The sequence below is a fragment of the Balaenoptera physalus genome (genome assembly GCF_965194825.1).
Source record: "Balaenoptera physalus genome assembly, chromosome: 1".
Lineage (NCBI taxonomy): Eukaryota > Metazoa > Chordata > Mammalia > Artiodactyla > Balaenopteridae > Balaenoptera > Balaenoptera physalus.
This window is the reverse complement of record NC_138882.1, coordinates 165762359-165780203: the sequence shown is the minus strand read 5'-3', so window position 1 is coordinate 165780203 and position 17845 is coordinate 165762359. Positions and strand designations below refer to the sequence as shown.

Here is a 17845-nt window from a genome sequence, read left to right as displayed (position 1 = left end):
CTTCCACCATACCCGATGGAGGGGAGGTGGAGCCGAATCAGGGGCTGAAGCACAGGGAGCTGGTGAAATTTCTGGCTTCCACCACCTCATCACAAAGACATAGATCTTGACACTGATTTCTTCTCTCTCACTAACAGATTTAGAGAGAAGGCATTTTAACCTTTTATTTTGATATACACACAACTGTTGCTGTTCTATAGTGCCCAGATCAAAACAAGAGACAAAACACTGCACACCTCTGATCCACTGTGATTTAGAAGTGCACTGTATGAATTTCCTTTGTTATCGTGACCTTTCATGTGACTTTTGAGACTGTATTGAGTGCTGAATGTTTTCTCACAGCCATTACTGGGGCAGAAAAAGGGTCTTTCACCTGCAAGAATGACAAGAGGTATTAATTTTACCATAAAATCATTTCACTGGATTAAGACATCTACTTTCCCCTAACAGAGGGAAGTAAATATTCTAATAAGGGTTCAAGTAATAAGTTGGATAAATTACAAGTTAATCATTCCAGTCCTAAAATTTAATGTAGAGCAAAGCACAGAGAATGGCCTGCTCCTGGGAAGTTAAAAGAGAAGATTAGTTTTTTTCCCCCAGATTCTTTTCTGAGAATCTCTGCATTGGTTTTATTTCTTAAGGTTGGACTCCTAAGTCCAATCTTTAGATCCTTTTTACCTCTGAAAGAAACTCAAACATTATAGGTGAAGGCCAAATGATTAGGCCTGCTCTCTCCACAAAGCTCTACAGGTCTCAGTGGAAGTACAGATATTTACTGACTCAATGAAGGTTAAAAGATAAAAATTAGCCTAAACTCACCAGTATGTGTACGGACGTGAGTTTTAAGGTGGTGGCTTGCTGCAAATGCTTTTCCACAGCCATCATGATCACACCTAAGTAAGTTGTTTAAGCAGACAGGATAGCAGTCATTAGCTAATAGACCTTTATCTTCAATATCTCTTGTAAATACAAACTTAAATTAAAGCAACTGCTCAGAACACTATGATCAGCTCAGTGAAACTGGTTTTACAGATGGGAATGATGACAGGTCCCTGGAAAAGTAAGGTCAAATCTGGGATCAGAGGGAGAGGTTGGCCCAGGATAAGTATTTCTTGTCCTACAAGTAAGGCACATGTTGAGAGCCCTAACAATACAAGCCTTCTGATGAATTACACAACAGAATTCTACTGACAATGAGAACACATATGGAAAATCTACTGCAAATGGAATATAAGGAATAGCAGTGGTGGGTACAGAGGCTCTCACATAGGCATGGGGCATGAAATACAACACTAGAACAAAATCAGTCAGAACATACTGGCTGTAATGTAATTATCTATAATCTTCAGAGAGCTTTTCTCTTTTACTTTCTTGATAACCAAAGCTAGAGGTAATATTTTCCTCCTTAGAACTCCGAGGGCATTTATCTACATGCTGCTTTTATGACATCTGTCATTCCCAATCTTATTTTATCTCTATGTGTATACATTTGTTATCTGTTCTCCTAGATTATAATTCCTTTGAGGGCAGGGTCCATGTAGTTCTTTACATCTGCTGTAGTCTTGCACATAGCAGGCATTCAGTAACTATTTACGTGAAAATGAATGCATTTTCTTATAAGCCAACATATTTTATTTCTTTAAATAGAAAGCTTCTCTAAAGCATTTTACTTTTTAAGTACATAAAATCATTGTGTCTAAAGCCCCATCTAACATTCAAGAAAAATCAGCAGTTTTAATCATGATAAAAATGTGTGTGATTGAATAGAAATCAGAGTCCCCTTGACAGCCCTATGGGGAAAAAAGTAACCCAAGCTTCACAGCAGCTGGAGAGTAACCAACTAGAATCTAAATACTCTTGCTTTTAGAGGGGCCATGACTCAGGAATGCATCTGTAATTTTTGAAACACATTTCCATTTAATTGGTGTTTAAGAGTTGACTGTCCCTGAAGACTTTTCAATTTCTAGGTATCCTAATGAGATGAGTGATTTGAGAACAGAAAGGTAGCATATTTAATGCCATGAACATAAGAGCAATCCCTCCTGTCAAATTCAAAGACATTGTTTATGGGCAATTTTCAGTAATATATCTATATTACATTTAGGGGGAATCCTTACAAACTGATTACCTTGTTAAAAATGTCATATAATCATCCCAAAGTTGTTCTTCAATCCCTGCTGAATGCCCAGAACCACGCTAAATGCTATGAGCAGAGGAGAAAGTAGATGATACAACTCCTTCCTTCAACCTTATATTTATACATGCATCAATTAAATATATATGTGTGTGTCCATATATGTATATATATATATAAAAATTGAAATCTACAGATAAAAATGGATGCTCCTATATGTCTGTATGTACACATGACATATTACAAAGCAACAACCGAACAAGTGATAAAAGAAAAAAATATCTGCACCAGTAGCCTAAGCATCCCTACCCCTCATTTCCCCTCATTTCCTCCTTCCCTCCTCACCTCTTCTTAGGTACGTATCCCTGCCTCTGTGCTCAAAGCTCTTCCAGCATCTCAGTCTCAGATACTGTCTGGTTACTTGTGGTTCTTTTCCACCAGACTAAGGTTCTCAAAAGGAGAGCTGGTATCTTAGTATTTCTCTAGCACTGATAAAAGTACCCACCATGTAAGTGAGTTTCAACAAACGTTTCTTGAAAATAAAGGGGTGGGGAGGCTTCCCTGGTGGCACAGTGGTTAAGAATCCTCCTGCCAATGCAGGGGACATGGATTCGAGCCCTGGTCCGGGAAGATCCCACATGCCGCAGAGCAACTAAGCCTGTGAGTCAAAACTACTGAGCCTGTGCTCTAGGGCCGGCGAGCCACAACTACTGAGCCCGTGTGCCACAATTATTGAAGCCCACGTGCTCTGCAACAAGAGAAGCCACCACAATGAGAAGCCCGTGCAGCGCAACTAGAGAAAGCCCGTGTGCAGTAACAAAGACCCAATGCAGCCAAAAAAATAAATAAATAAATAAATAAAATAAATTTATTAAAAAAAAAAAAGAAAGAAAGAAAGGGAAAGAATGAGGCAGAGAGGCCACCATCCGCAGAGTAGGTAGGGATGCTCTTGGAATCCATCGCCACTCCTCCAATCTGCAGTAGTTGGTTACAAATATCCTGGGGAAAGCAAACACTGCCCAAAGAACCAGCGAAGGGAATTTCCTTTCCACTTTGAAAAATTTTAGAGTACATCAAAACACTCAGCTGAAACCTGGTCAGTGACAAATAGAAAACAGCAAGACCCACCGAAATGGCTTTTCTCCTGTATGGGTTCGAATGTGCTTCCTCAGATCACTGAGCGTGGTGAAGTACTTGCTGCAGCCTTCAGATTCACAGTTAAACGTCTTCCCTGTGTGAAGCCGCTGATGTGCTTTCAGCCTGCAAAATACCCCAGAGAAATCCCCTTTGTCATAATGTACTACAGAGCCTTCCCACGTCAGATTAATGTGCGTCAGGGTCAAGTGCATAAGAATTCTATAGCCATAATACATTAGTAGCCAACATTTAGTGCTCAAAGAGAAATTCAGAGAAGTATATGGCGTAGAGGTGTGTGTGACCCTGGAGCCAGGCTGCCTGGGACTCAAATTCTGTTCTCCTCTACCAGAAGGAGGGCCTTGAGCCAGTTACAAAACCTCCCCGTGCTTCCATTTCCTGAGCAGTGGCTGTGAGGATCAGCACTCAGGACACTTCCTAGCACACAATGAGCGCTTTTTAAGTGTTAGCTAGTATTTATTATGTGTGCCATTTTATACGCAATGTTGAACACTAATATAAGTCTCTTGACACAAACGGGGGAAAAGGGAAATGGCTGAGTGGACCACTCCCCATTTCTTGGGGGTAGAAAAAAGTTAATCTTTAAGGCGAGGCAGGGAAGGAAGTGAAAGAAACCTTGGTTCCAAGCTCCTGAGCCAACAGGAGGTATTATTCTATGCTAAATACTAAAATCCGGAGGCCAGGATGTCATTCCAGGAGATATGAATCCGGACACAAATGGACTCTGATTTTTAACCAACCTAGTATGTGTCAATCTTTAAGTTACAAGTTCCTCTAATGAACTGTCAACAGCTGAGCATTACTGTCCTCTTTAAAGCCCTGAAAGTGAACGTCTGTACTGTGCAGGGAGAGCTCTGCAGTCAGGACAGAGCTGCGGTCAGAGGCTGGTGGTGCAGGGAGGAATGGGCTGACCTGTACAGCGTGTTGAACGCCTTCTCACAGCCCTGCACGTCACACTCAAAGGGCTTCTCCTTCGTGTGCACCCGCACGTGGATCCTGAGGCTGTAGGAGGTGAGGAAGGCCTTGCCGCAGCCCTCCTGATTACAGACAAAGGTGTACTCTCCCCGGTGGGTCTTCTGGTGGGTGCGCAGGTTGCCTGCTGTGCTGTAGGTGCGGGGACAGCCCTCAAAGGTGCACTGGTACCGCTTTACCTGGCAGACAGAAGACACCTTGTCAGTGGGACAAAAGAGCTGCTCCCCCCAGGGCTTGGCTCTCAGGAGATGCAGATGAGACACACAGGTTTTTATCATCAACACAGAAAACACCCTCTAACAAAAGTGGGGAAAATCTTCCTGTTGACCAAATTACACCTGGACGACAAATGATGAGAGTAATGCCCAAGAGACAAGCTTGTAGGTAGGTAAACACTCTAAATGAATATAAGAACAGTGTTTTCGCACTAGTAAACGTCTACCCCCATAGGTGGGCACATACTACTACACTTACCCATATTCAAATACAATTTGACTTTAAGGCTTGATTGAACATCCTGCCTTCTGGCACTATATCTTTTTTTTTTTATTAATTAATTAATTAATTAATTAATTAATTATTTTTGGCTGTGTTGGGTCTTCGTTTCTGTGCGAGGGCTTTCTCTAGTTGCGGCAAGCGGGGGCCACTCTTCATCGCGGTGCGTGGGCCTCTCACTATCGCAGCCTCTCTTGCTGCGGAGCACAGGCTCCAGACGTGCAGGCTGAGTAGTTGTGGCTCATGGGCCCAGTTGCTCCGCGGCATGTGGGATCTTCCCAGACCAGGGCTCGAACCCGTCTGGCACTATATCTTGATTGGAGTTGACCAATGTTAAATTGAGTTTAAAACATTCTGAAATTTATATACTCAGTCATAGGTATACTAGCACAGTTACGTACTAGCATAATTTCCACTGCATTATTTTCAGGTCTACAGAATGAAAAAAATGTACCATGAATTTCTGGGAATATTTGGTAGTACGACGTTTCTCAAACCGCCAGCCTATTGGTCTCCTTCCCACCATCACCCTTCTGGAAAGGGTGCTATCCACAGGTGCCTCCACCTCCCTCAATGCCTGTGGAACCACTCGGCCAGGTGGGCTTCACCGGACGAAACCATTCTCTTGAGGTTCCTGGTGGTAAAACTCTTTCCTCCTTCCCAATTTTCCTTTAGTATTTGAAAAAAAATCTCATCGACAATGCTTCTCCTTCTGAAAACTTGTCTCTCACCATACAGTCATTCTCTGGGGCTCTTTATCATCTTCCCTGAGCCACTCACTCCTTTTCTTTAACCTCTAAATGTAGGTTTATCCCGAAACTTCTCTCTCATCTCCCAAACCTTCCCCACCTCTCCATTGGTTCAGGGGAAGCATCATAGCCTTGGCTGGAGAAGACTGAATTCTGGCACTTAGGTTCAGGACTTTGGGTAGGTCTTTTCACGTCTCTGAACTAAAGAGTCTTCATTTCTAAAAGGCAAAACTGAATGCCTGCCCTGTCTGACGGAGCTTCTGAGCAGAACAAAATGAGATAAAGCATCTGTGGAAAGACTTTGTCATTGATCTGATGCTATACATATCAGGGTGCTAGTTCTGCCTATTCTTCAGCTTTAGCAAAAATCTTCATCCCTTAATCCTCATCTTTCTCCAAAGCTTCAGTCCATAGCTCTCACCACACTACTAGTATTCATTCAACAGTTAATGAACTACTATGTCGCAGGCAACAAGTTAGATACCACAGATAAAAAGGCGAACAAGACATAAAGCTCTGTCTTTAAAGAGCACCATTTTAATGAGGCAGATGCGCACAAACTATTATACACTGTGCTGAGTCGGACCACAGATACATACCCGTGGTGCTTGGGAAGCATAAAAAAGGGAAACCTAACCCCTCTAAGAAAGACTGGACACAGTGAAGGCTCAGAAGCTGAGGCACTCTCTCTGAACTGAGGGTGTTTTTTGGTTTGCCTATTTGTCCATTTTGTAGGGATTAAACTGAAAAAATGTTCCTCAGACAAACCGGAAGAGATGGGCATTCCAGAAAGAAGTAACACCTTGAGAACTACATTGGAGAGATATATGAGTACGCTGGTCCAGGGGACCACAAACACACCTGAGTAGGCAAGAGACTGGAAAAAGAATCTAGAAAAATAAGGTGAAGCCTCCTTAGTTAAGCTATAGAGTAGACGAATAGGACAATGGGAGCCATCAGTAGGTTTTAACCAAGATAGCAACACAATCAGATGTGGGGTTTAGAAAAGATCATTCTGGAAGCTACGGAAGACAGACTGGAAGGCTAAGAGAATAGAAGAAGGGGTAGAGATTAAGAGAAGGGAGACAATAGTCCAAGATAGAGATGAGAAGAATCTGAACTAGGGAAGTGATAGTGGACATCATGAGAGATGAATTGCAGAGAAATTAAAAGGGGAGAAATGAGTGGCTGTAGTGACAACTGGGTGCTGAGGCATGGCAGCAGTCAGGGAGAGGCAAAGTCAAGATCAACTCCCGTGATTGGGGCCTGGATGACCAAAGAGATGGTCACATACCAATTTTGGACTGGATGGGGGTTGGGGAGAGACGATAAGTTGGGTTTGAGGTGCTGCCAGGTAGAAGTGTCCAGTAGACAGACATATAGGCTGGAAGCTAAAGAGAAAATCTACAGCAGGAGTCTCTGGTACACAGATAATAGCTGACTTTACTTTACACTAAAGCAGGCTGGTTCAAGCCGCAGCTCTGCCACTTACTGTGTAACCTTGGGAAAATTACTTAAGCTGAGTCTCAATTTCCTGTATATAACAAGGAAACAAAATCGATCTTTTTGGGGTTGTTGTAATAATTAGGAATAATCTGCATAAAGTATTTCAATACAGGGACTGGCATATAGTAGATGCTCAGTAAAATCTTGGCTACAAGGACAAAAGACGGGCTCCTGAATGTCACCGGTGTTTAAGGAACTGGTCAAAGAAGAGAAGCCATTGATGGATGAGTGCGAGACAGGGCTGGGGAATTAGGAAGAGAAGCAAAGGAGACGGATGTCACAGAAGCCAAAAGATAAAGAGTCTCAAGGAAAAGAGAATGATCAAAATGTTAAATATCAGAGAAAACAAGGAAGATAGGACTGGGGAAACTACTGGATCCAGCAGCTAGGAATTCACCAATGACTCAGCAAGACTAGTTTTAATGGACTGATGAGGTCGAAGTCTGGATGAAGGTGAATAATGAAAGGCGGGGATGGATGAGGTCAGAAGTCTGGATGAAGGTGAATAACGAAAGGTGGGGATAGATGAGGTCAGAAGTCTGGATGAAGGTGAATAACGAAAGGCGGGGACTGATGAGGTCAGAAGTCTGGATGAAGGTGAATAACGAAAGGCGGGGATAGAGACTGGAGGTGGAGAGCAGCAGCACAAGTGGACTTTTGAGTTGATGAAGTGCTGTTTGTCTGTTTGAAGTAAGATAGGTCTTGAGCATATCTGGAAGGAGAAGTGTCCTGGAAGAAAGAAGCTGAGGATCTGGGAGGAACATGAAGACCACAAGGATATTTAAAAGCCTGGGCGGAGGGAAAAGCCTCAGGTAGGGGGAAGGACATTCAGTTTCAGAGAAGGAAACTCCGCTGCTGTATGTGACAGTAACCACAGACAATATATAGATGGACAAGCAAGGCTGTGCTCCAAAAAAACTTTATTTATGGACAATGAAATCTGACTTTCATTGAATTTCATATTTTGGACAATGGACAATTTCATTTATGGACAGTGAATTTCATATCATTTTCATATATCATGAAATAATGTTCTTTTGATTTTAAAAATAACTTAAGAATGTGAAAACCATTCTACAAAAACTGGCATCTGTATGGATTTGGCCTGTGGACCACAGTTTGCCAAACCCTGAAAACCTGTTGGTGTGGGGAAGCGAGGGGCCCATCTCCCCTCTGGCTCCTTGTCCTTCTCTCAAAAGCCCATCTCCCGGGTGTGGAGAAAAGGGAACCCTCTTGCACTGTTGGTGGGAATGTAAATTGATACAGCCACTATGGAGAACAGTACGGAGGTTCCTTAAAAAACTAAAAATAGAACTACCATAGGACCCAGCAATCCCACTACTGGCATATACCCTGAGAAAACCATAATTCAAAAAGAGTCATGTACCACAATGACCATTGCAGCTCTATTTACAATAGCCAGGACATGGAAGCAACCTAAGTGTCCAGTGACAGATGAATGGATAAAGAAGATGTGGCACATATATACAATGGAATATTACTCAGCCATAAAAAGAAACGAAATTGAGCTATTTGTAGAGAGGTGGATGGACCTAGAGTCTGTCATACAAAGTGAAGTAAGTCAGAAAGAGAAAAACAAATACCGTATGCAAACACATATATATGGAATCTTAAAAAAAAAAAAAAAGGTTATGAAGAACCCAGGGGCAGGACAGGAATAAAGATGCGGATGTAGAGAATGGACTTGAGGACATGGGGAGGGGAAAGGGTAAGCTGGGACGAAGTGAGAGAGTGGCATGGACTTATATACACTACCAAATGTAAAATAGATAGCTATTGGGAAGCAGCCGCATAGCACAGGGACATCAGCTCAGTGCTCTGTGACCACCTAGAAGGGTGGGATAGGGAGGGTAGGAGGGAGATGCAAAAGGGAGGAGCTATGGGGATATATGTATGTGTATAGCTGATTCACTTTGTTATAAAGCAGAAACTAACACACCATTGTAAAGCAATTATACTTCAATAAAGATGTTAAAAAAAAAAAAAAAAAGCCCATCTCCCCTCTGGCTCCTTGTCCTTCTCTCAAAAGCCCAACCACCCATAGGATCTTGCACATGTCTTTAGGTTCCCCAGGCAAGCGCTCTCTCACTCATTCACCCCTTTCCCTTCCCCATGCCACACAGGACGTGCTCCATAAACATCTGCTGAACTGAACTACTGACCAGGCATTCTCATGTCTCAGTGCCTAGCTTTGAAGCCAATCACTGCCAGATTTATTCTAAAACAGTGTCCCACATGTACTACCTCTCTGCTCAAATGATTAAGTCCCAATTCCCTAGCCTCGTATTCAAAGTCCTTCTAGGTCCTCTTCTGTCACCAGGCCAAAAGCAGGCTCTGTCGAGGCCTACAGGGGACAGTAACCCCTTCCCTAACTGCAACACTGAATTCCCACTCGCCTGCCTTTGTTCTCTCTCTTTTCTCTCTACTGGAAATGCCTGGTTCCTTTCTTCTCTGCTTTTCTGAGTCTCTCTCTTCCATTCAAGCCTCACTACCTCCGATGCCCGCCACTATCACTCCATATCTATGTGACAGTGCCCTTCTCTGAATTCTAATAATATTTACCTATGCCACTCAGCGTACATGGTTAATTACCCTCTCACGCACATGTCCTGATTTTTCATCAAGACTAAAAACAAACCTCTTTGGTGCTGCAAGATAGAGATTTCAAAATGATCACTGACCAGGAAGAAGAACCAGGACCCCATGAATGCTATAATAAAGGAGTCTGCATGTCTCCGTCGTACAGCTTACGACAACGGTGAATGACAAGAGCAGAATTTCATTCTTAAGACGCTACAGCAGTTGATAACTTTGTAAGTAACAAGTGCAACTAACTATCCCTCCCTGTCTCCCAGCCCTACCAACCCCTGCTCCCATCTAGGTTTTCTTACTTGGCCAATTCAAGCTTCCATTAAGTGTTCCTTCCTCAAGGACCTCTTCCCTGACCGATCCCTACCCTCTCCCCAAACTAGAAGAGGTACCCTTATTACAGGTTCTCATAGCATCCTGTATTTCTTTAAAGCACGTAGACAATTTACATGATTATCTGTTTGGAATCTAGGCACAGCAGTAGCTGGAAAGCAGGAGGCACTAAGTAGATATTTGTGGAGTTAAATGAATAAACGGCTACTCTCCAGCTGGACTGTAGGCTCCATGAGAGCAAGGACCACATCCGTCTTGTTCACTGCCAACAGCCTCAGGAACTAGCCTCGTGGAGAAGTAACTCAGATTTGTTGAGTGAAGGAATGGATGACTAAACGAACAAACAAAACAAAACCAACAGGACTTAGTGTTGAGGAAAGTAGTGGCAAGGACTATAAGTGACAAAGCAACAGAGTTTCAAGGAGGATGGTCAACCAGGTCAAATGTAGCAGAGGTGACTGAGGAAGCATTTCTTGAACTCAGCCAACTCACAAGGTCAGAACTGCCCCAGCAAGACTAGCTTCATTGGAGGGGTAGGGGCAGAAGCCGGGATGTAACAGGCTGAAAAGTCAGGGAAAAGGGAGGAGCTAGGGCCAATGAATATAACTACTCTTTCACGGAACGGCTGAGGAGAGAGAGGGGAAAGTTAGGAGAGAGGACAAAGAGTGGGGAAGGTATTTGCATTTAACGGGGGGGACAGATGACTGTCAAAGCAAATGCTCCCCAAGAGTATGCTGAATAAACGCGCAACCTCACCCCATCTGGAGGAAGGCAGTAAATGCAAGTCTCTATACTGTGTCTTTCAGAATCGTTTCTAAACAGCACCAAATTTCACAAAAAGGGAAAACTAAACCACCTCAAACTGGATCAGAGGAGGAAGTTGCAAAAAACACGTTACACAGCGGAGATGTTGCAACATTTGGTACACTTAAATACAGTTAATGTTTTCTGAATGCATACATGCATGATAAACCTTGTTCCAGGGATTATTTTCTCCCAGGTGCTAGGGATAGAGAAAAAATGGCCCCTGCTCTCAAGGAGTTCAAAGTCAAGAGGCAATTCAAACAGACAAGAACAATATGGTATGAGAAGTTGTATGGATACTAGAATATAGAGAAAAACTTAGAAAAAAAAAACTACAAAAAACTTAAACTTGGGGATGACTAAGAAAAGCTTCTCGAAGGAGGTGATACCCAAGCTAAATTTAAAGAACTTGAGGGAGAGGTGACACATAATAAATTGGCCTATTGAAATTAACTAAAGTATCTGTAATATGAACATAATGTCACCAAAGATTCCATTGGAAAACACGTTTCTCCAAATGAGTTAGAGCACTGCATCACTTAAACGGCTGTCGATTATGAAGTTAAGGAGCTCAGAGACAGCACAGTTTGGGCTCACTGAGGATGGACCAGGTCTAATGCTAGGAATGGGCAGGAGGCATGAGCTTTCAGAGAACTGATGTTGATTCATAAAGTGTTCTGAGTAGTTCTAGAATAGAGAAGTATTTAACAAGGATGACTGCCTTGTTAAGTCAACAGGATCAGAGGAGGAAAGGTGAATGAGAGAAGCAAAAATGAGAAAAACACTGGAACTCTAGGAGACAAAAGCTTAAAAAAATTCAGAAGAGAAAAAAGGCTGGGTTTCTGCTGGAGGAAAGAGAAATGAGTCCGAGAGAACTAGATCCTACGCACACTAACAGCGCCACTCTCAATAAGCAAAGGGAGCTTCTGATTGTGAGCACCCAGCATCTGAACATTCTTATAAATAAATGATTGGCTTGGCTGCTACAGCTGTAGGAGCTGCCCTTTCCTTCCCATCACTAGGGACTTCCCATCCCTCGCCCCAGTACCAACTCTGTTTCCACACTGGCAGTGATCTCCTTTCTCCCACTCCATAATGTGCAACCAAAGAGCTGGAAGTAGAAATGCAAGAGCCCTGCAGTGACCTCCACTGCCCATCTCAGAGCTGAATTCACATAGCTGCTCCCACACCTCAATCCTTTACCCTTACAGAACTAATGCCATCCATCCTGTTGCCCCTCATTTCTCAGCCCTTTTCATGGCTAATGGGTTTCAGTGTCTGATTCTCCTCTGTCTTCGCAAAGGTGGTGTGTATGATAGAAAAGCACAAAGTCCTCAGTTCAGATCTCAGCTCTACCACTTGCCAGTTGTATGTTTCTAAGCCTCCGTTTTCTCATCTGTAAAATGAGAGCTAACAGTACCTATTTTATAAGATTAGTATGAAAATACAAAACTATCAGAGTCCCTAACACAGTGCCTAGTACACAGCAGGCACTCAGCAGGATGCTAACCATCTAACCCTCTTGCCACTGTCACTGCCAGCCTAACAGGAGCCCTCATTCTTTAGCTGTAAGAGTCCTCAGCTTATGAAGTAAGTAAGTCATGGGAATGTAATGTACAGCACGGTAACTACAGTTAATAATACTGTATTGTATATTTGAAAGTTGCTGAGAGAGTAGATCTTAAACTTCTCATCACGAGAAGAAAAGATTGTAACTCTGCGTGGGGATGGACGGTAACTAGACTTACAGTGGTGATCATTTGGCAATATATACAATTACTGAATCATTATGTTATATAGTGTTATATGTCAATTTTACCTCAATTGAAAAAAATTAAGAATAATATTGAAAAAGAGCCCCCAGCTTTGCCTCGTGCCCCAACTGCCCACCATGGAAGTAACTTTCGGGGACCTGCTGCTACGGAAGGCCGAGAAGTCCAAGGGAGCAGAGCATGAGCGTGGAAGGTTACCTGTGGCAACGGCTGCACCTAGAACCCCTCCAGCAGAACTACCAACGTGTTCCCCTTGTAAAACACGGTTCAAAATGGTGGGTCACATTCCACAGCTGTATTAATATGACAGTTCAGCAAATTAGGGGTCACTGGGTTCCAGGGAACCCAAACACAATTTATAACCCTGTTTTAGGAGAAAATGCTTCCCAAAGAGTTCCTAACAAAGACAGTTTTAACCTTTTCTTTAACAGAATACCTCCTTCCATACCTCCTTCAAGAACTATGTGGGCCTACAAGGAAGAGAAAGTAAATGAACATTCACCAAACCAGACCAAACCACCATGCACCAGACACTATGCTAAATGTTTTATGCATCCCGTTATATATTTATAAATGAATAAATCTCAGTTCAACGTCACGAAACGCAACGGGATATTTTCATTTCAATTTTACAAAAGGGGAAACAGAGCAGCTTACCCAAGGCCACACTGTATATACCAGAACAAAGACGGAACCTAGGTCTAAATTATCCCTGCGCACATCACAGAAGAAACAATTTTAAGAATAAGCTTGATTTAAATAAGAGAAAAACATTAACATTTGGATTCTTTCTCCAATGTCCTACCACAGCGAAATTTTAGCAATACTCAACAGGTACAGCCTATGTAAAATGTAAATCCGAGAACTGTTATTCCTGCAGCATTATGCTGGAAAACTAGTATGAACATAAAACCACCCTTGTCCCTTTTCCAAGCCAGTGGGCCTCAGTGATGGAAATGCTGAATGCTGCACAGAGGTATGTGACACACATGCAGGCATGCAGGGGACAGCGCTCAAATGGCTTGTCTGCTGGTAAACAGAAAATGCTTCCAGCCCTGGTTTCCTACCGAACCTCGCACGTACAGCCTCTAGCGGTCTCCCTTCTAGACTCCCCTAGAGTCCCTCAGTGCACGGATTATTTCTTTGTTCTTCCTGGTATTTGACAAATGTAGATACTCAATAAGCAAAAGCTTGTGGAAAGAATGAATGGATCCTTAACACTAGCATTTCAAGCAGAAACAGTCTCTGTCCTAGTTCTGAAGGGCAATTCCGTGGGTATTCAGAAGGGAACCTGTAAAGGAATATAATCACTGTGTGCAAAGACTAAAAGTGGGTGGGTCCCCTCTGCAGAGTCAGCAACAACCTGGTTTGTCTGAGTGGATCCTTCCACTGCCTGAGGGATTGATAATGAGGAATGAGATTGGAACTGGGTCTCCCAAGGTAAAGGGCACGTTGCAAAAAGGCTGTGAAACACTGGAGTCAAATTTTCCCCCTTATTTTTATACTTAAAATTTGTCACACTAAAAAAACCAGACCCCTTGGAATGTCACTGACCAACGTAGCAAGCAGCCTAATTCATAAAGCATCACTGTAACTGTGCTTCTTGGTAGAAAAAGCTATTCTCTCCCAATCAATACACTGGAATACTCTGATGCATCATGAAGAGCATATTTGGTATGTGATTCCTGGGCTTCTTCACACTTCTTGGCCAACCATGCAGCAGAAAAGTGCAAGATCAGTTGGTGGGGCAGGGGGGGAACGTTATGTTCACCGATGTGGTTCAGACAGAGGTAGATGAACAGATAACCTAACAGTCCTGGAAAGGTCTCAGGAAGGGCACAGATGCAAGAAAGTTTGGGAAACCATCGACTGCATGAACTGACTAAAGGAAATACAGCTCCTTAGAAATACAGCTGAGTAGAAAGGTTTTAAAAGAGCAATGCTTAAGAATGCTGATCCTGGACTTCCCTGGTGGCGCAGTGGTTAAGAATCCTCCTGCCAAGGCAGAAGACATGGGTTCGAACCCTGGTCTGGGAAGATCCCACATGCCACGGAGCAACTAAGCCCACAAGCCACAACTACTGAAGCCCGAGTGCCACAACTACTGAAGCCCACACGCCTAGAGCCCGTGCTGCACAACAAGAAGTTACCGCAATGAGAAGCCCACGCACTGCAATGAAGACCCAATGCAGCCATAAATAAATTAATTAAAAAAAAAAAAGAATGCTGATCCTCAGCAAAATGACAATGTTTTGATTTGAGAGTTTTCAAAGCTACCAAATCAACAGGCAGACAGTAGTAAAGTAGCAAGTTCAAGAATAAGACATGTGCAATTTGAATGGGAATGACCAGTGGCCCTGCGGAAGGAGAAGACAGCACCTGTAGCAAGGTTCTGGTTGGTTTATTTTTGCACAAGACAAGCACGAGGGAAAAAAATGAAGTAATAGGTAAGCCAACCACACACTATAGGAAACAATGGAACAATCAAGGGTAAACAGGAAAATCAAGCTAAAATCTGACTCTGAAAATAAGCTGCTTCGGAAGCCAAGAAGACTTAACTAGTTATCAAATGATCTGATTTCTCAAGAGTAACACCTGGGCGTAGAGATGGAGAAAAGACCAAGTTTTTGTTTTTCTGGGTTTTCTTTAAAGGTGGGGGTCGGGCAATGTAAAGAAATCATGAAGAGTGTTATCAAATAGTCATAAACACTGGCCTCTTCAGGCCAATTAAATGGATTTAAATGCCAAAAAATAAAATAAAATAACACCTCTGTTAAAACAAAAGCTACATCTCTGTTAAAACAAAAGCTACGGTTAAGATGGTGCTTCAGGAAGGCGAGTCTCCAGAATGCCTGGTCATTTAGCAAAATTTTCAAAGGCTGAAAGCCACTGCTGCTTCTCCCTCAATCCCCAACCAACCCTGCAACTAATGATTTCAAAAATAGTTTCTAGAATCTTCCGTGTAGGTCTCATGGATAGAATGGGAAAATGTGGTGACAGGAAAGTAGAGTGAGCTAAATCCACAGTAGACTGAACAAGGTGCTTACATGTGCCCTTGACCTTGTCCTATTACATGATTATCAAGGATCAGAAGACATGAGTGGTAAACCAGGCTTGCAAGTAGGACGAAGTGGGAAAGTGACAGCTCATATCACTGACTGCATAATCATTACTTCTCTACCATCTCCTCCTTTTCTGCCTAGATCGGCATTTCCCAAGATGTGTTCCACAAAACACTGACCGTGGAAATAAGACCTGAAAAATGGTTTCCCAAGTTCAAAATATTTGGAGAATTCTGCATGTCCTTCCTTCTTAGTTATTATCAAAAGCTCTTGAGAAATCCCATACTAATAAGCAAATCTCTGTCTTGATTTAACTTTATGTTTCCCAAACATCTGCTCTTGAAACACTCTCTCACATAGTAATCATTAACTGAGGATGGCCCAAAGTTTAGGCCCTAAGCCATGTTCAAATTTCCTCTGCTAAAAAAATGATCCAGTCCCCTTGACTTACTACCGCCTCATCACTCTTCTTCCTCCCACTACCCTATTAGAAAAAGAAAAGAAAAAGTTGATGCTTCCTGCCTCCTGTTTCCTCACTGCCCACTCACTTCTCCATCGCTGGACATCTGGCTTCAGCCTCCAGCGCTCTAGCGCAAGTCTTCCCATGAGGTGATCAACTGCACAAGCAGCAGAACTAATGGCTCCTCTTCGGCCCCTCAATCCCTCTGCAGGGTCACAAGGGAATATTCACACTTCTTAAATCTCTCTTCCCTCAGCTTCCACAGCACTGCGTTCCACCCAACCCTGGGACTATGGGAACTCTGGTTCCTCTTTCTCTTTCCAACCCTTCAATTCTCAGAACAATTCTTACTTCTCCCTTGGGTTATTTGCCCACAGTTTGAACTACTGCTCCTTCATGGATCCGCAATTCTAATCCCCAGCCACTTCCTCGACTTCAGGTCCACATTTCCAAAGGGCTTCTCAACTTGTTCACGTTGCTCTTCCCCAAGGACTATACATTCATTATACTCCGACCATCTCATCAATTTCCCCATCAAACATTCTCCTCTTCCTGTCTTCTTGATTCCTGTTGTGGAATCATCATTCATGGAGGGCGAGGGGGACAGGAGAGTCGGCCGCTTTCTCCTCAGCAGGCACAGAGCACTCTGAATGAGCCTCAAAGTACCTATCACAGTGGACTTGAACTACTTAACTCACTACTGAGATCGGAAGCTCCATCAGTCACCCATGTGGCCCCTGTGCTAAGAGACAGAAGAAACTCAACACGCTTGGAAAAACGGATGAATCCTTTGAGTCAGACCCAATTCATGGCTCGTTCTTCAAACTCCAATAATATACCAAGTTCTCTTATACTTCAACAAAAGCTCTGGATTCTTTCCACACCATCCTTCATCAGACTCAAAGGAAACCCCAAACCTAAACTGCAACTATCTCCTAACCAGGCAATCAAGCTGCCACGGCTACCAGAGCAACCTTTCTAAAATACCACTCTAACCACATCACTCCTTGGCTCAGACACCTTCAATGTATTTCCAGAATACAGTCCAGGTCCCTCTGCATGCTGTCACTGCCTTCCATGTCTGAATCTCTGCTGTATTTCCATCCTTCTCTGCTACAACTCCCTATGTTCTAGACTAAGGGTAGTCAGGGTAGCCCACTGCCTGTTTTGTAAGTAAAATTTTATTGGAATACAGCTAACGGACATTTGGGGCCAGACAATTATTTATGTGTTGTAGGGAGCTGTCCCGTGCACTGTAGATATTTTACAGACCTTTGGGCTCTACCCACTAGATTCCAGTAGCACTTCCCCAGTGCGACAACCAAAAATGTCTTCAGATATTGCCAAATGTGTCTCCTGGGGGACAAAACTACCCCCAGCTAAGAAACACCATTCTAGAGATTTCCAAGTGCCAGCTAACAGTAGGATGTTGTTGCTAATAAAATACAGACCATATCACAATTGTAGTACAGTGTCCAGATGAAGAGATAAAGAGTCGCACAGTACTCAGTGCCAGTTGACTCACACTTGTGAGACTGTGCTCAATTACAAATTTTAAGGACTTTGGAAAACTGGAACTTGTACAATCAAAGGTGACCAGGCTGATGAGAAACTAGAGGAAAATGTCGTAAGAGGAACATTTAAGTAAATGGAGATGTCGAGCCGGCACAGGAAAAGATGTAGAGAAACCCATGATCTTCAATTACCTGAGGGGTTGTCGGGTGGGAGGAAGGTTTAGCTTGCTGCTCAGAAAGGAAGCACTGGGGGCTTGCCTGGTGGCGCAGTGGTTAAGA

At 43.1% G+C, this 17845-nt stretch overlaps 1 protein-coding gene across 8 annotated transcripts in view; it reads right to left on the bottom strand.

The window, feature by feature from the left end:
• The window catches only part of MTF1 (metal regulatory transcription factor 1), a 45250-nt gene that overhangs the window by 17107 nt on the left and 10298 nt on the right, over window positions 1–17845 (bottom strand). For all 8 annotated transcript variants that reach the window (XM_082421976.1, XM_082421975.1, XM_082421979.1 and 5 more), the window contains 4 exons: window positions 4202–4440; window positions 3263–3394; window positions 820–893; window positions 237–373 (listed from right to left, as the gene is read on the bottom strand). In XM_082421976.1, coding sequence (XP_082278102.1) covers window positions 237–373; window positions 820–893; window positions 3263–3394; window positions 4202–4440 — 582 coding nt within the window. The remainder of the gene's footprint in view (window positions 1–236; window positions 374–819; window positions 894–3262; window positions 3395–4201; window positions 4441–17845) is intronic.